General features: G+C 46.7%; 1 protein-coding gene across 1 annotated transcript in view; it reads left to right on the plus strand.

The window, feature by feature from the left end:
* Positions 1-18,173, plus strand: part of CHRNA2 (cholinergic receptor nicotinic alpha 2 subunit) — a 315,904-nt gene extending 297,731 nt beyond the window's left edge. The window contains exon 6 of the mRNA XM_069605647.1: positions 16,553-18,173. Within this exon, the coding sequence (XP_069461748.1) occupies positions 16,553-16,678 (126 nt within the window). The 3' untranslated portion in view covers positions 16,679-18,173. The remainder of the gene's footprint in view (positions 1-16,552) is intronic.
* The last annotated feature ends 1,442 nt before the right edge of the window (positions 18,174-19,615 follow it).

The raw sequence follows: 19,615 nt of genomic DNA on the forward strand, positions 1-19,615 counted from the left end.
AATCTTGTATAGGTATGTACAGATCTCCACGTCACAGCCCTGCAGATGTCCAGAAAGGGGACCACAGAGAGGAAAGTTGCTGGGGGGGCAACAGCCTTTTTTAGAATGAGCCCTGGGCTTGCCTGGAATAGGTCTGCCAGCCAGCTGATGACAGAAGGAAATGCTGGTTGAAAGCCACCTGGCAATCAATGATTTGGAAAGTGCATTTCCGGTTCCAGGAGGACCAAAATACACAAAGAGCTGAGGGATCTTCTGAAACGATTCTGTGCGAAACAGAAAACTTCAAAGCTCGTACCACATCTAGAGAGTTATTATAAGTTACTTACCATAGTGACTAATGTACTCCTAGTCCATAGTCCCCTTTCCTCCATACTGCATGGGAGACGGAACCTTTTTCCACCAGAAAAAACCTTCTTCCCCTTTAGATTCAGAGGCGAGTGGGGGCACGGCCCGGGGGGCATGCGCTCCCCTGTCTACGCCCACAGGTGCAATTCCTCAGTCCCCATTGAAGCGTCAACAATATTACCATGGCCTAATGACACCAGTTTTATTTGGGGGGAGGATGGTGGGAAGTATCGAGGAAAGGGGACCATAGACTTGGAGTATGTTAGTGACTACGGGGAGTAACTTATAATTACTCCTACGTCCCGTCCCCTTTCCTCCATTCTGCATGGGCAATTAAAACTGAATGTAGCCCGAGGGTGCAGAGGTGACCCTCCTTAAGAAAACAAGTTCCTTAATACTGCCTGTCCGAAAGCCGCATCTGACCTAGAGCCGGCATCCAGACAGTAGTGGTTGCAGAATGCCGAAGGAGTGGCGCACGTGGCCGCCCTTGACCTGCCACGGGATGTGTTTCTGGATGCGACCGCTGTGGCCTTGGCTCTGACAGCATGGGCATGCATGTTAGCTGAAATCGGTTTCTGCTGCCCCTCGTAGGCCTCCTTGATGGCCGAAACCATCCGGTCAGATAGCACAGTGAGTAGAGCGCTCGCTTTGACATCCGTGCAGAGCCTGCTGACGCAGGTCTGAATCCTGGCAGGGCCAAACTAAGCCTTTCATCCTTCCGAGGTCGATAAATGAGCAACACACACTGTGGGAAATAAGAAGCGCTCAGATACCTGAGGGTTTGTAGCGCTATATAAATGCCCAAACAAACAAACAAACAAACATCCACCTTGCTATAGAGGCCTTGGAAGCCTGATAACCCAGCCTTGACCCCCTGAAGGTAACAAAGAGAGCATCCGACTTGCAGAAGCTCTTGATTCTGTCCAGATAAAATTTCAGAGCGCGCCTGACATCGAGACAGTGCAGGACCCTCTGAGCATCGCCCTTAGGATCCGCAAAGAACGTAAGTAAGACTATCTCCTCATTTAGGTCGAAAGAAGAGACTACTTTAAGCAAGAACGCTGGAGGTGTTCTCAGGAAAACCTCATCTCTTTGAAAGGTAATGTACGGTTCTGAAGCATCTAGCGCCTGTATTTCGCTAACTCTGCCTGCGGACGTAAGATCCACCAAGAGAGCCTTTTTAATGGTGACAAGCCTGATGGACGCCATGGGTTCGAAAGGTTTGTGCACCAGGGCGCCCAACTCACTACATTGAGGTCCTGCACAGGGTGTGGTTTCTTAATGGGCGGGTAGAGCCTGGTGAGGCCTACCAGATGTCGCTTAACCACCGGGTTGGAGGAAGAGAAGACTTCCTCCTCCGAGTTCCGGTATGCTCCTATGGCCGCCAGGTAGGTGCAGCATGTGTCAATTTGCACCCCTGAGTGTGTGAGGTGTGCAGAGTAGGATTGCACGTTGTCCAACGTGCAAGTAAGCGGGTCAATCTCCTTACAGTCCGCCCAGTGACAGAAGCTAGTCCATTTACTTTTGTATTTACTCCTTGTAGCATCGCTCCTAGCGCCCTGAATGATGTCTACGTTAGCCTGTGATAGCCCAAGATGCTTTAGTGTGACCTGCTCAGGAACCACGCTGCAAGAACTAACTTCTGCGGGGATGGGTAGATGACCCTGCCCCCTGCTGCGATAGAAGGTGAGCCGGGCCCAGTGCCAGGTGAATGGGAGGCCTGTCCGAGAGTCTGAACAGCTCCGAGAACCAGGGTCTCAGCAGCCACCACAGAGCTATCAGAATGATTCTGAGGTGACACGATTCTCTTATATTGTTCATCACCCTGTGGACCAGGGGAGTGAGAGGAAATGCATACGCTGTGCCCCTACCAAGACGCGAACTGCAGGCAATTCTTGTTGAAACAGGTGGCAAAGAGATCCACCTGAGGATGCCCCCATCTGCTGAAGATCCCCAGCAGGACCATTCGTAATTTTCCGCATCCGTATGCTGAGCCTGTCCGCCTCCAGGTTGGACTCCCCCGGGAGGTGAATTGCAGTCAAGTAGATGTTGTTCTCCAGGGCCCACTCCCACATGCTAACTGCTAAACTGCGCAGAGGGGGTTGGGGGACCTGGTGCAGCAGGAAAGCCTTGAGAGCGAGCCAGATAGTTTTCAGCTCCAGCCAGTTGACATGGGACTCCTGCTGCTGGAGGGGCCAGACTCCATGGATGCTGTGGTTGTGCAGGGTAGCACCCCAGCCTTCCAGGAAGGAATCCAGGGAGGAATCCGTGGTGATGGTGACTTGAGGTGATGCCTGCTGGAAGGGCTTGCCCGTATGCAGGTTTCAGTCCGTGGACCACCAAACGAGGAGAAAGAGAGGAATGCTGACGAGCTCTGCTTGGGAGCCCTGCTCCTGATTCCATGAGGCTGCAAAGTGCAGCTGTAATCTCCTCATCTTGAGTCTCGCGTGAGGTACAGCCAGTAGGAACGCTGCCATGATACCCAATAGATGCTGGTACCACCAGGCTGAGGTTACCTCTCTGCTGAGAAAATGACCTGTGGCCCTCTTGATGGCCATGATCTTGTCCTCCAAGGGGAAAACAAAAGGAGCTCATGTCCCAGATGAGACCCAGAAAAGTCAGGCTCTGTATAGGCTGGAGCTGTGACTTCTTGAGGTTGATCAAAAATCCCAGTTTGTGGAGTGTGATCATAAGAGCGGAGGAAGTGTGGTGAAATGCATCCGGGGATCTCGCCCTGACGTCCCAGTAATACAGGTACGGGTAGACATGGTGACCCTGGGCTCTGAGAAGGGCTGCCACTGCCTTCATAAGTCTGGAAAAGACCCTGGGGGCTGAGTTGAAGCCTAATGGTAGAACCTTGTATTGGCAATGGAAGCCCATGATCCTGAACCGCAGCAAGGACCAATGAGGCTGCCAAATTGGGATGTGTAGATACGCGTCCTTCAGATTCAGGGAGCACACCTGGTCTCCCCTGCAAAGTGTCTCCACAATAAACACTGGCGTAACCATCTTGAATTTTTGAACAGTGAGGGAGAGGTACAGGGTGAAAAGGAACTCTCAGGCCAGCCTGGTTCTTCTTTTGTATGGCGAAAATCCTGCAGTAGAAGCCCAAGCCTTGCTGGGAGGCTGGGACTTCCTCCACTGCCTGGATCTCTTCAAGCAAACACATTTCCGTGGGAGTGGTGGGAAGGAGGGAGGAGAGGAAGGAATTGGTAGGCAGTAACCCGTGGACACTACGGATAAGATCCAGGGATCCACGAACTTCTGACGCCAAGACTGCACATGAAGGGCAAGCCTGCCCCCCCACCTGAGACGCATGGACCCTGTGTGGAGCGTCATCCCTTCTTTCCCTCTGAGGCTGGTGCAGAGGAGGGGGACTGAAAGAAGCCCTTGATCCACCGCTTCTGCTGTTTGCACCGGTGCTGACTCGGAGAACGGTCAGGCTGTCTCGACCTCCATTCTTGGAAGCCTCGGAACCTGCCGAAAGGCGGCCCCTTGTCAGAGCGTTGATGCGACTGGGTGTATGCCTTGGGCGTGGCCTTCGTGAGGATAAAGACTTTGCAGTTTGGGAACTGTTTTTCTTTTTATCTAGCTTCTCATGGGTCTCCACCCTCGAATGGAAGGTCTAATATGCGTTCCTGGACATCCGGGTTGAACTTGGTAGCCTGGAACCAGGCAGTCCTTCTCATGTCCGTGAAAATGCAGATGACATGGCCTGAGATGTCAATGTGGGCCACGGTGGACTCCATGATGTCCTGCGCCACCAATTTAGCTTCTACCAGGTCTGCCTTGAAACGTGCCTCGCTCTGCACCAGGAGTTCTGGGCGGAAGTCAGCTATTTCCTGCCAAAGCCTCTGATTAACTGCTGCCAGCATGGCATCTGCGTTGGATTGAGGAAGGTGCAGCGAGGCATTGGAATAAACCTTCTTTCTGTAAGCCTCCAAGATCTTCTCCTCCTTGCGTAGAAGCACAGAGGACGACCGAGGCTTGGAGTAGAGTGACGCTGCAGTGATCGCCCAAGAGTCTGGTTGAGGGTGTGCAGACAGCAAGAGTGGATCCCCCTCCAATTGCCTATAATTGGCATTGAGGCGCCGATTGACAGGCTGGGCCGAATGGTGTTTAAGCCACCCCTTTTGGCCAAAGTGACAACATCCTTCTGCATCAGGATCCCCTTTCTGGCTGCAGGACATAGAGTGAAGACCTCGGCCAGGACCGCCCGCCTCCGGTTGTTCGACCTGAGAGTGGTTCATGAAAGGCTTTGGCTGAGGACGGCGTGTCAAAGTCCTCCTCCTTGTCTGCGTCCACCAGGGTGTCCGGTTGGTCCGGTGCGGGTGGAGGAGTGCTGGGCGCTGAGGGCTGCAATGTAGGAACCAGAGCCAGGGGCTGCTGCAGCGGATGGTGTGGAACTGCCTGACCTCTGGGAGGCAGGGAAGCCGATATCGAAGGACCCGGCATGGGCAGCAGGGGCTGTGTGGGGCCTTGAGGCAATGGAGCCATGGGAGGAATGACTATGGCCGCCGGCGGTGGGACCGGAGGGAACATGTCCCTGATCACATCCCAAAGGATAGACCCCATCTGAGGAGATCTCATGAGCATGAGGAACCTTTCCAAAAACCTGTCCTCACAGGCTGGTGGGGTGGTAGGTGGTATTGACGGAGTAGCGGGTGGTTGCTGGGGCCTGTGCATACTCTGCCTTGCTGGCTGCGAGGTAAATCTGTTCTGCAATGCGGATGGATAAGCTGTAGGCCATGTACCTGGTTGAGACCAGTCTGACCTTGAAACTCGTTCTCAAAACCGCTCTGCACCCGGGGGCAGTATCGGACGAGTGGCCATCATCTTGTATGGCGCAGCAGCCATTTTGTCGGGCCACGTGCCATAGTTGTGGTGCTCGCCTCACTGAGCCCGGCCTCCTACATTACTCTTGGCGGTGGAGCATGAGACCTATCCTGCACCTCAGGACGGGGCCTGGTAGGCATGTTGCCCTCAGCGGAAGTGCCGGTAGTGTTGCTTACAGGTGCCCTTCAGACATCTGTCTGGTACTAGGGCATGGCCCCTCGGGTGGACACCCGGTAAAAGAACTTTGCGGTCCCTCAGCACTGCCCCCGAAAGGATCTAATGACTATAATGTACCACTTCCAGGTCATCATCAGAAAACACTTCTGAATCCTCTCAGAGTTGGTGTTGAGGCCACGCTGAATAATACCCTCAGGCGGAATCGCAGATGGACTCGGTACAGCAGGAGTCACAGCAAAGGTCAGAGGAAAAGGACGTGGAGGACTGGGTAAGACTTCCAGTGCTAAAGGTTACTGAAGGGTGCTTGCCATGGACAACAAGGTGGTAATCGAGGACGAGGTATGCGATAGCTGCTACAGTGTCTTAGTCGTCAACGGCGTGAAGGCTTGACTTTGCAGACTGTCAACTGAGTCATAAACAAAGATTTGCCTTGGTTCGTCTGAGTCATGGAACAAGACTTTTCTTGGCTCATCGATAGGGCCATGGACAAAGCCTTGCCTTGGCTCATTGACTGAGTAGTGAATGAAGATTTGCCTTGGACCATTGACAAGATCAGACCTGCTTAGCTGACGTCATCGACAAGGAGTGTTTCCTTGACAAAGACACAGAAGTATTTGTTGCTTTTGCCAATATCGATGGAGTGGCTACACTGGCAGAGGTCAACTGGACCTTTTATGCCCTTCTCCCACGGGAAGTATCCTTGTGTGATCTCAACCTCTTAGAAGAGGGAGTACGTTGGATGGGCCTGCTCTGTCGGAGGGAGGCATCCCTACGGACAGAAGCAGTCGGAAGCTCCTGCAGCATTGTTGAGCTATATCACTAACCTGCAGTGGCATGGTGGATCCGGGGTGTCTTCATCGAAAAACGACTGACAGATGGAGCAGTATTGTGTGCCAGGTACAGGCAGTAGAGACAATCCTAGTGGTGATCCTCCACATAGACATTCCTGAGGCTGTATCTGGCATAGGCCTTGAAGAGACTCTTCTTTCTGGTTTCTGCTATGGAGGAAGAACTCTTATCAGAAAAAAAACATAAAAATGCATTCCCACAGGGTGACGGCCACCGGTACAGGAGCAACTGGCGCTGGAGTCAAGAATCTTCACAATCATTGAAAAAATGAAAAAAAAATTGCAATAAGCAGAGTAAACAAAGAATTTGAGAGAGATTTCTGAGGACTCTTAACGCAAAGCATCTGGTAAACAATCAGAAGATTCATACAGCATATGAATCTATGAAAGATCCAATGCACATACTTATATTGTATGGGAGCAATAATCTTGATGGTGTTAGCAATATCACTAATATAGAGTTCACGGATCATGGCAATCCGTAAGTGATTTGGTGAGTATGGTGAGATGTGGTAGGAGGAACTGGACATTAAGGCATTGTTTATTCCTGTAATGAATATGAGTTTTACCACGTGCAGAGTTGATTGGAAATGAGGACCTTGATAAACAAAATGGCAAGATGGTCAGACCACGGTATACTGATGAGACTGTGACCATTAGTGAAAATATTCCTGGAGAGGGCACTGTCAATAGATTATCCTCTATTGTAGTCATGAATTTAAAACCTATGCCAATGTTATAAATAATTCCTATTTTTGGAGCATGGTCCTCCTAGAAGGCATGCCATGCAATCTCATGTGCTTGCACCAACTCCTACCATGGTCTCAACCCTATTATTCGATGGGCTACATGATTAGAGGGATCATTCTAATCAACATTGAAATCACCAGAAGTAAGAGATGGCTATTAGGCTTCATATGTGGTCAAATCATTTATGGTAAGTAATTAGGGAAATCACTAGAACCTTGTGGTGGATGATAAATTACTATAATTAGTAGCTAACTTTTCAAATCCAATGTACTTTTCAAAAGTAACATTTTGCTTTGTGAAATATCTGGTGAGTTGATGGAGTAAACATCCCTAAATGAACTTCTCAAGGAAAGGGCTACCACTCCGCCCCCTCACTTTGAATCCTGTTAGAGGAAAACATCATACACACATTAGGTAGGACAGATAGCAGATCCAGAGAATTCCTTCAGCCAGGTTTCAATGATAGCAAAGAAATCAAGATTGTGGTCCAATATAAAGTCATGAATATCGCTGGCATGATGGGGGGAACGAGCAAACAATTAAAGGGGCCCGTTTTAGTGAGGTCTGAATGGAAGAAGAATCAGAAACACAGCATTGTTTAAAGGGACTCGATGAGGGAACTGGATATTTTAATCCACTGGATTGGCTTTTTCTCTTTGGTAGAACAGACATGAGCCAGTAGGTACAGGGAGGGCAGGAAACAAATGTAATTTGGCAGCAACGGTTTGCCTGGTTACATTGTCTTGGGTGTGAGCGATGATAGGGCAGGTGGCTTTTACATCTGGCATGGCAGATGTAGAAACCAGATTCCAGCACTGTGTCAGGCTGGATAGGGTGCAGAGAGATATATAGGTGTTTCATTGGGTATGGTCTGGTTCGTCAGGGGACTGAGTGTACCAACATAGTTGTTGGAGCTGTATTCATCATCCAGTAAATCCCGTTTTTTTTAACACAGTGTCCTCTAAATCATGTTGGTATTGAGCAAAGTATTTTTTTTATGTAGATTGATGGCAGAGATTATAGCTCTGTGTGTGCTGGGGCTTCACTATAACCACCTTGGCAAAAGGGAAAATGGGGTTGAATGAAGATTAAGCTAACCTGAAGTGGAGCAATTACACTTGCCGGGATACGCCGCTAAGGTCCGAGAGAAGAAGACAGTGTTGTAGCCTCTCTGCCTGCAGTCTCTGCAGAACAGGCAAAACTGTTAAACCTGCTGTCACCCAAGAGTGATGTGAAGACAGTCTACATGGGTCATCCCAATAGTTCTGTGATCATATTTTGGGTTTGACTTACTGGATTCAGTATGGGGCCATTGAAAAACCTTAGGTGGGGGGTTCTAGATTCTAAAGACCTTTGGTGACTTCTTCTGAATGGTTGTTTGAACTTTAGGTTTTGCAAACTCCCCCAGGTGTAATACCCATTTACAGGAACCACCTCGTTCTTTGAAGGTGCACAGCATGGAGGACCCAAGTAGCTCTGTTCTTCATGGCCCGGCTTCCCTGATCAATTCTGCATCATCCCACTATCAACCATGGCTATTCGTATTCTGCCAGCTCTGCACAAAGTGATTTCAGACTACTGTTAATCCAGAGATATAGAGTGGCAAAAGGGCTTTTACTGGTATCATTTTATATAACCCCTATTGTAGTGGGCTTCAGGGTAAAGCTGGAGACTCAGTTGTGTATTCATTTTTGTGTGGTGTGGCAGGTCAGGAGGAGGATGTGGCTATGGTGATGACATTTTGGAAAGATTTATTAAATAATAAGGAAAAACCTATCTCTCCCTGTCGCAAAGGGGTATTTCCGGCCCATAACTGAGGTGCTTGTCAGTCATCAACAAATGTCAAAAAAATGAGTCAATTGTCCCAAAACTAATCCTAACTGACCCTACCACGATTCAAACTAAGGTCAGGAGAATGACACCCGTGTCCTGATGAGGCAGTGTTCTGCTTATAGTTGCAGAGTTTTCTCTTAGTATACTATGATGCTATCTCTGGTCAAGGGTTGCAATTATTTTACAATGTCTTTGGGTGTTTGTTTCCTTTTTTTTTAGGGATTGCTTTCCATGTGTCTTTTCATGAAGTTTGTTTGATCCCTTGATCCTGGCTGTTTAGCTTTGTATATTCCAGTGGGCTATCTTTTCCTGGAGGAGGCACCTTTTTTGGTTGGCTATGGTTCCCTCTTCTTATTATTAGCTTCTCCCAGTTATCTTTTATCTTATCAACTACTCTCCATTGTACTTCCCAGTGCTCCCTTTCTAGCCAGCTCAATTTGATGCTTCTTGGACACCAGATATTTCTTTCCCCCTCCCCTGATATAACGGATAGTTTTAATGATCCCTTTCTCAGGATTTCTCATGATGTTCTTTCCCCCGTTTAGGGAACTTTAGATTTACCAATTCGTTCTTTTTGGTTTTGTTTTTTCTACTGGGACGAGTCCCCTTTAGTTGCATTACTTTCTCTCTAATGTGCTCCATTTCTTATCTCTTGAATGATGGAATATTCTTCTCTATTCCCAGGGTGGTCCTATCCACTTCCTAGTAGTATCTTTTTCAAGTTTAGTTATAATGTTCGTTTCAGTATTGTTACAGTTCAAATTCATAAAGTTTGCATTTCAAATTTCTTCAATTTCACTGGGACGAGTTCCTCCAATTACATAACTAGTCCCATTTGGCCTCCCGATCCACATATTCTCCCTGTTACCTCTTTTATTCCAGGGGACCGTCTCCGGGACCTGCAGTGGCTTGGGACCTTCTCTCTCGCTTGACTTCTCTGACGGTTCACTCTCGCGGGCGTCTATCTTTCGATCTCTTGTCGTTCGGCGTTCTGGTGTCTCTTCTAGTAACCAGTGCCGTGGCTGATCCCTCAGCAGAATGGTGTTGGCATAGTTAATTAGGTAGCCTGCCCACCATGATGTCTTTGTGGTCACTTAGCCAATGTGTTTCTGGTTCCCGTACTCTCGGCTCATCACTGAGACTGTGTTACAGTCTCAGGGGGCATCCCCTGCTGGCGATTGCATCCTTTTCCCTCCTGGCTTGGTGTATCGTCTCTCTTAAGCCTCCTTGTCGCAGTGATTTGGAGGTTGGTCTTTAAAGGGACAGATGGTGTTCTTTGATCATCATGTTTTATGTTGAATTTGTCTTCATCACAGTTTCTGGATTTGTTGCTGTTAGGCATCTCAGACAATCCCATTTTTGTCATCATGGGGAATTGTTAATGGAGTTCCTTAGAGGAACGGGAGTCCTTGTCCCCAAACAGGGAGTCTTTCCCAGTGAGGTTCCACTTGCCAAGGCCCCTAGGGAGGGGAAGGCCCCCCCTTGTGCAGAAGGGACAAATTCCCTCGATTTATCACAGTGGGGATAGGGCCAGCATGCACATCCAGAACTCTAATCTATTTCATTTCTTGAGTTCATAAACTTTGGAACTACGGACATATTTGTACATATAGCCAAGTGTATAACTCAAAAGAGCCAAATGAATTTAAAATGTTTTTTGATTTGTACACTGGAATCTCTGGGTAACTCAATAAACAAAAAATCAGATCTGCACAGCCCCTCTAATGAGGGGTATCGGCTCAAAGCAAAGCTTTTATTTAAAGTGGCAGAAGTCTTTTTAGGGTACAATTCCAGAAACTCATTCTCTTTCTTGTTGGTCCAATGGATGTCCTCGGACTGTACTCCCGTCCATAAATGGTGTCATCAGCTCTATGCCTGCTTGTGAGCTTGGTAGATGTTGGGCCACCACCATCAACTCCAAGACCAGTAGTATTTTATCTTCCATTTTCAGAAACCCTGGCCCCAACATATATACAAGTGTTTCAAAGGGTCTTACCACTGCCCCTTCTTGTGGAGCTTTTCTCTTCCCCTCTTCAGCTTTCCCCAGCTAATTCTGGAGCCTGATCATCCTAGAAACCATGCCATGTGCTCGCACCACCTCCTACCATGGCCTCAACCTATTCAGATTCGGGCTCTACCCCTACCTTGTGCCTTGGGAGTTGCTTGCCCTCACAACCCTTCCTAGACTGACTAGGCCAGATAGTACTTCATTTTCTTCATGCCACTGGCATACTCCCATCTACCAAGTGTTATTGTTCTCCTTCTACCTGTTCCTCTTCACCTCTTATCCTTTTCTTTTTCCCTCCTTCTAGCTAGAAGAATACGTCAGGGTGACAAAGGCTGGGCTATTTAAAAATCTTCCCGATATCACCCAGGGCCCATCATCCACTGGCTTGGGGTTACCTGGCCTTTGTGTATTCAAGGAAGCATTTCATTTTTCAGGTGGAGCCTGTATACCTAGCCATCAGAAACTCATACAAAAGGATGCACTTATTTTTAAAGTTGTTAATAAAATCCCCAATTTCAATCATGCTGGGAAACATTTTCTGTTGGACTATCTGAGAAGCTAAAAAGAGAATAGTAACCCAAAAACCGAATGCTAAAAAAAAACCAAAAGATCAAATTATCACTGCACAAATTTGCAAGTTTAAACAAAGTTTATTACATGAAAAAAGGTCTCAGACGGTCCTGTAGAACCGAAATGACGTGGAATTTGTCATACCCAAGAAGTAACAGGTTATATAGCGGAAAACCGCAAATATACATACATAGGTTATGATGTTATCTGTAAGGAACACATGGTGGCAACAGTAAAGACAGACAGAAGTGATCACAGTTCAAGAGTGTTTATTAAACTGTATGCAGGTTAGAAAGATGTCTAATCTAAACCTAAATCTAAGATGGGAGCTAGCGTTGACCATCAAATGAAAAATAAGGCTGTCCTAGTGGCATTGTGTCAAATAAAAGGGCCTATACTTAGAAACCTATTGCCAAACCTTAAAAACTATTACAAAAAGGGTGTGGGGTAGTTCTCAAGAAAGAAAGAAGTGTTCATAAATAATATGTCAGGATGAGGTAGCCTGGGTCTCCCTTCCCCACGTTTTTGAGCACGGGGTAAGGTGGGATATTGGAGCACAGTGCACGCTCAAGCTGTCTCTGCACGAGTCAATTGTTTGGTTATAGCTGTCAGGGCTGTCGATGGGCAAGTTTTGTTTCCTTTAAAAGTCTCTTGCCTTCGAGGGCCTGATGTGTTCAAATTGTAAAAACAAGAAGTTAATTTAACGAAATGAAAGTTATTTAGGGTGATAGTGGTTCACCTCTGGGTCCCCCTCTTCTGGGCATTGTCCCCTCACAATTCATAGCCACAGTTCACATTGGGTGACAGCTTCACCCCTGGGTCCCCCTCTTCTGGGTGCTGAACCCTTCTGGAATCTCAGCATCCCTCCTCTGGATTCACTATGGCTTTCTCTTTTCTTTAGTGGGATTCCCTTCCCTTCGCTTCTCAATGTCTTTTCAAACAGTTCATAGTGGACATCCCTCGGCCGGGTTCACGTCTGTCATCACACTGTTTCTTGGGACTTTAGACTTTGCCCCTCTTCTCTGGCATCCCTCCTTCGGGTTCCTTCTTGACGTTCCAGTACTTTCAATATGGGCAGGATTGACTTCCCTTTTACTTTCACCATACAGGATTGACTTCCCTTTTACTTCCTAACTGTTTGTAGATTAAATTCTTTCGATTGTACAGGTAATTTGCTAGACCTCCTGTATGACCACTTTGACCTCTTTTGCCAGCTCTCCAACGGCCTTCTGGTTTCTGTAGATTTTCTCAGACTGGGATCGAGCAGAGTCTCTCTGTTAGCACCCACGTGGTGCCGGTTCCCTCTGTAGCTGGCCACTTTTTACAGTTCTTTGAAATTGGTTCAACTTGCCACTTTGCGACTTTCATCCACCACAGCCCGGTACTTATCAGTTCTCCCTTTGACTCACCGGCTGTGATGAACCGCTTGGCTTTCCTCTTCACTGGAATCAAGGCCGGTGCCACGGTCGCGGGAGTTTCCCTCGATTATGCTTTTCAGCGTTATCACGCTGTGGGTACCGGCGGCATCTGCCGCAACACACTTGGTCTATTGTCCACGGTCTTATGATTCCTTTTGGCGGGTTTGCGTCAAAAAGGGGAAGGTTGTAGCTCTCCTTGTCAGCCTCTTGATATTCACTGCCTTTCTCCTCCTCTTGAACTGTTGGGTCTGGATAGCCGTCTCGTCATCCTGTGCTCTTTTGCTCCACCTTTTATCCCTGTAGGGAAAGGAAAGGGCCTTCAGATGTGAGTGATTTAGGTAAATTGCGTGACTTTGGCTGACTCTTGTGTTGGGACATGTCAGGTAAACAGTTTTAGTACAAGACTGCTGTCTTTCATGGGGTAAAACAATGTTCATAACGGAAAGGGTATGGGTTGAAGTGTCAGATTGTCCCATGGGATAGGCTGGGGAAACAGTGCTATGTGGGATTACAACCTTTGTTTTAGATGGGGTTTTTGTGATCTCGGAAGGGTGGGTTTTGGAGGGTTTTTGAAATGATTAGGATTCGTGGGAACTGTAATTGTTGTTCAGAAAGTGACAATCAGAGGTACAGGATTGGTAGGTTTTGCGGGGCAAATGGGAATAGCTGGGATCGTGAAATAACAAGGGGGATTGTCGGAACTGTAGTATTTTATCTGAGCAGGTTGGGAGTACGGAAAATAATAATCGGAGGGACAGGAAGAAGAATGATTGGGAGTATTCAGGTAGGATATAGGAGAACAGGGTTTCTGAGAGAGGTAGTTTCCTGGTGTGTCAGGGTTTGGGCTCATAGTTGGTTTACAAGAGGTGAAGGGGTGATTGGATTTTATTAAGGAAGCTCTTTGGGTGAAAGGGAGGCAGAAGTGGAATAACCAAGGAACCCCCAGGGATTTCATTCCCCCCACCTTCCTCCTCGGTATAATACTGCGCCTCACCTTGGATATTCCTCTTAGCATAACCCTGGTCTCCCTCCCCCAATGGTCTACTGCCAGGAACTGGACCCAACAGCGATGGCTGTGTCCTGGCCACCTGGACAAGGGATTCGTGGGCTCTACCTGGGAGAATACCCTCAGGTTTCTCAGATATCCCACCACCCTAATTGGCTACTACCTATTGAACATATGAATGCCCCCTATAGTCCCTGAACCGATTGGCCACACCTTATCTAAACCCATTCCCCTAGACATCTTGCCCACTACATCATCACAATTAAATCCAGGTAGGGGATTAGCCAATGAATATATTGACATATTAATAAATAATGACCGTCACGTGATGTGCACCCCTCCGATCCAGGCTCATTCAAATTAAACTGGCGAGGCAAATTCTGCTTTGATAAGACAATAGGCCTTCTCATCATACTAGATGCCGTGGCACACACAAACTGCACCCCGACCTTGTACTGAATTTATTGGCATCACGTCTGCTCCTACTATCCCAAATCGCAGAATGTTCCAGACACGGCTCCCCCTTATCTCCTTCAAACCCCAGGTGCCCAGTAATGACGTGACCAGGTCACCACTCGAGTCTTTCAGGGATTTAATTGCTTTTGGTTATGCATGTAATTGTTCAAATGCGATAATCGCTCCTTGGGTGAGGGCAGTAGTACTCTAAATCTTCGCCTGACCTATTGGCATCACAAATTCTCCCATGCTCTATTCTCATGAATTCTCATGATTTTTTCCTTCAAAGAGCGCATCCGTGCCTGCCCTCGCCACAACATTACATTCCCACCACGTTCAGGTCTGCAGCTGGATACAGTTAGCAATCTGTGAACCGTGGGTGCCTCTGACCTCAGCTTCTTTCCTGGGGGACGGAAAAGGGATTTATCTTGGGACCGAGCTAAACAGAGCCGCAGCTCCACATTAGGGTCTGCATTCTATTCTGTTCATTGTCTACTAGGCCTTAACATCCAATATTGTGACACTCCGGACCTCGATCCTATCACAATACTTTTCTGACTCGATCTTCCACTTACGTCAACTTTTCGTCTAACACCTAACTGGAAACGTAACTGTGTGTACTACTTCTAAACACAGGGCCTATTCCACACAGTGTCTTATCTATAACATCTGCAACATTAATACATGTGTTGCTCCAGCTTGTGTTGCTGTATGTGGGTATCTAGTATGCGTCAAAACTAACTAAAAGTAATATGTGAGCCTTCTGCCACGCGAAACTCCTCCTGCTCACACAGTGGTAGGTGCTAATATGTTTTTCTCAGTCTAAAACATTTTTCCTTGCTGGGATGCTGTAAGTGCATCCCAACAAAGTTTATATAGTAAATACTACACAACCACTCAAGCACACCAAGGGCCTCATTACACGGTAGGCGGTAAACCATGGTGCTATCAGCACCATGGTTGCCGCCGGTACCATACCGGTACCACCATGGAGGAAAGGGGAATTACAACCCCATTCCAAGGTTGGCGGGGCGGTAATTACCCCTTCCTCCATGGCCCTTCCCCATTCCCATTTTTGCCCCACAGGGCATAATGGGAATGGGGAAGGCGCTAATTACGGTACCGCAAATTGAGGTACCGTAATCAGCACCAAGGTCCCTTTGCGGGTCCCAACTTTAACGGCTGGTCTACACCAGCCGTTAAGGTCGGGTCCCGCAAAGGGACCTCGTAGTAAGGTGGTAAGGGTTTACCGGTGCCCTTACCGGTACCGGTAAACCCTTACCACCTACCGTGTAATGAGGCCCCAAGACTACCAACTGCCACCAGCAACAAGCTATTGTAGAAGCGGTCATTGATATGCTTGTAACCCTGGTTGTCCAAATGGGGCATTCCTTGCAATCCCAGTACATTGAACCCATGGATCTCTGGGCTGTTGTTGCTTTGAAAGTGGACATTATCCTGGCACAGAGAAGAACGAAAGCAAATGTTTAAAAAAGACTGCCAAGCACACATGCAGACAGGTTTTAAGTCACTGGATCTAGCCTGAACACATGACCTGTTAACGACAATCCAGGGTCAGCTGGGAGCTAATTAGCTCCTACTTCTAGTCTAGGAGAGCCTGATTAGCTTGAAAACAAGTTAGCAGGAGCTACTTTTGCCTCCCCAAGCCAACTGATGCCTTAGAAACATACATATGTGAAATTAATTTTGATTTTTTGGAAACACTAAAAAAGAAGAATTAGCAGATATCTAGTATACATTTAAACATAATCGACATAAAGTTAAAGTGTGCATCTCATTTGGAAGTTCGGTTTGCATTGAGCTGTGTACATATTCCTCAGCCGTAACCCCTGCCTTCTGGGTGATACTGGACACCCAGGAGCTGGTTTTAGGTCTTGCTCATCAAATCTTAATTTTGAACCCTGCAATCATTTACGTTTCCAGGTCTAGATTAGGTGTGCATAGCTTCCTAATGGCAGCATATAGAGTCAAGGCTTTGTAGCTAAGCATATTGCTTTGTTGCCCCCTAGTTATGATTGTTTAGTTTGAATTGCACGTCCTACTATACATAGGGCTGCAGTCTGAAAATTCAAGACAGGCTAATGATGGGGCACACGGCATAGGGTCACGTGCTATCCGCTGTCCATTCACTAAGGCAAAACAAATGAGGATTGAGGCATCGGGAAGAACAGCATTTGCAGGGTATGCTGTAGCTTGTGTCCTTAAATTCAGATTGGTGAAATTTAGTAATGGAAATGTGATATCTCTTCATTACCCGCTAACTTAAAACATGGTTTGTTTGCAGGTAAAAGAAGACTGGAAGTACGTGGCCATGGTGATCGACCGAATCTTCCTCTGGATGTTCATCATCGTGTGTTTGCTGGGGACGATTGGACTTTTCCTTCCACCTTTTCTGGCTGGTATGATCTAGGCCGCTGCGGCCTTTGTGGTACCACCTAGAAACAGGGCTCATGAGCTGCTATTACTGTTGTTGTGTTAGATACGCAGATGGTTGAACCCAAGTCCCACTCCAAAGGAGTACAGTGGCGGATAGCTGGTCTTCCCTTTTAGGGTTCTTTTCATTTGCAGGTCGGATCAGTAGTGCAGCTCAGTTGCGAAGCCACATTCCACTCACTGGAACTGTCTTGATGCCCGATTCTGCAAATCCACGGTGGTCGTGCAGTGTACCGTGTGAGCGTACCTCTCCGCGTTGATGTCCGAACGGAACACATGCGAGCTATGCAACTCTCAGCGTACAGGCTGTTGTCCACTGTATTCTAAGACCTGTAAGAGCTGCCTTTCAGGAAGGAGTTGTGTTGAGAAAGACTGTAAGATGAGATTAGGTTTATTGATCACATGTCCAATAGGATTTAGTAGTGTGTTTCTTTACATTTTAAATAATCTATAGATCTCTTTAGAGGATCCATGAAATTTAAAAGGGCATTCTTAAAAGCTTCAATTTTCAAAACTTTGTGAGCAGTTGCTCGAGGCAATTCAGCTGCAAAAGTTAAGAGCTCCTTTTCGTTCCCCAATGAGGCGCTGTATGCCCCCTAGAAATCTGAACTTCTATTTCAGTAAAGCTCTGTACATTTTATCAAATTGAATTTTGCATGGAAATGTTTTCAATTTTTCAAAGGAGAACCATGAGCACTTTAAACAAAATAACAAAATATTTTTCATTGTCAATGACTTCCAACACCGCTTGTATCATTTACTGAAAACTGTTCTCTATAGACAACTATACAAAATTAAAACGAATTGTTAATGCTTTGAGTACTATAACAATGTACAAGTACTCCATGGTATATTTTGACTTTGGGAATAAGGTGCATGGCTGATACAGCCGTGAAAAAGAGAAAAAGAAACCGGTCAATAGTAAAATTTGGCTTGAAGGTAAATACAGAATGACACACAGACATAAAGCACAGATATAAACACACACACAATTAAATGTCATGATATGTTCAAAGGAATTTAGAATAATGTATTGTCTCAGGCATGAAGATTACCGCTACTGGAATGCCACAAAAAGGAAGTGAACACAATTTTACCCATATGGAAACACAATGTTTCCTATATGTGCAAAGAGTTTGGAAAATGTCACAAAAGGAAAGAGACACCATTTTACCTACCTGCGTAAAGCCATTAGGATGACACAAAATGATGTTTGACCTGCATTCGTAAAGATATGAGGAAGGCCACAAAATGGCAGTGAACACAATTTTCCCTATATGCGTTCATGAAAGGATTGGTAAGCACCTATGAAGTTATATCATTTTTTTCTAAGTGTTATCAGTAAATGTTAATCGACAAATAGCAATGTTCTGGATTGGGGGTGGGAGGCAGTTTTCTAAACTGGATATTGGCCGAAAGTCTTGAGAAACAAAAGAATAAATACCCTCTGCACACCAGCAGTGAGTGGGAAATCTGTTGTAATGTATGTTTGTGCTTCCTGTCAATTCAAATACTGTGTAGTGCAAATGATCCTTGGTTTTAGCCATTGATGACATTAAGATGGGAAGCAGTAAAGATAGACTGATGGGGACTTTAGTCATGGCCGAATGAGATGGTTGCGTGTAGGCCTTGGCTACCTAAATTCCTTAAATTTAGCAGATTGACAGACTAACCTTCTTGAAGACCCTCCTGGACAGAAGGCCCTATACTACCTCTGTCATGACTGTACTGAACAGACTCTGACACTGCTTTTGGCTTAAGGTTCAAATGTGCATATCCCAAAAACAGGATAGTCCCATCAAATTACACGGATATCTACCACACTTGGCAAAGCAGTACAACTGATTTCAACCCTTGGCACAGCCCTACCAGCATCATACCACCCCCTTTTTTCAACTCACTTGCCTTGCCTACCACTCTGGACTGAACCATCCATAATTCAGACCTCTGAACTCCTTGGGCCTAGCTGTCCCATAGCTTGCCGCCGAACAGCCGCTTACCTAAGCTGCTAGTACCAAAGCAAGAAGGTGCCCCTATGTAGATTGCAATTGCCCTGGTGGAGCTGTCCTTTGGTTTCTGACCTTACAGGCACCTGGAAAACCACATGCTCTGAGCCCTGGTTGGCAAAATTTGTGATGACTGTTCCCATTTGTGACTGATTTAATACAATGTTACAACACCAATAACACTGTTCTTGAACAATTCTGTGAGCTTGAGCATAAGTGAAAGCGTATAGAATTCCACAAAAGTATGCCCTACACCCCTCATCTTAGTGTTGTGAAATGTTACCCTTGCTGTGGATGTACTGAATCCCCGCGCCGCAGTGAACCAAGGTTTTGGGCCCAATCCCTTGCACTTCAGGAATATTCGAATACTCTTGCTAAGTAGCCACTTTGGTCTCTCCTTTTCCAGGCTCCTGATGCATGTTTTCCAGATAAACCAATGGCAATTAGAACCCTAGATGAGGTGATCAGCCAATCAGGCTGGACAAGCCTACCTTCATAGCAGCTAATCACCAACTCATCCCATTGCCGCCATCAGCCACATGCCCTCCTCCACGAGCACCCGTGATTCAAAACGTGGGGGCTTAAACCTTTTTAACAAAACCAAAATGGAAAATAGTAGCTGAGGTGCCGACAACACTAATGCTATTGACAGTAGTCCGTTTTCCATTTTGTTAATAAACACTGAAAATATACCAGAGCTAAGATCAGCAGCATTGCTGATGACGTTTATTTATTTATTTTTTTATTTCAATTTAGACTGTTAGTAGCAATATAACATGCCTCGGGTAGCTGACCTTCACCATAATGGCACCGCCAACCGAACTAAGGGACCCTCTCGCTCCACTTGGGCCATTACCGGCAGGGTCATCACATCATGCTGTCCACATCCTCGGAGTACTAAATATACT

Source organism: Ambystoma mexicanum, chromosome 4p, assembly GCF_040938575.1.
Source record: "Ambystoma mexicanum isolate Mex_15411 chromosome 4p, UKY_AmexF1_1, whole genome shotgun sequence".
Lineage (NCBI taxonomy): Eukaryota > Metazoa > Chordata > Amphibia > Caudata > Ambystomatidae > Ambystoma > Ambystoma mexicanum.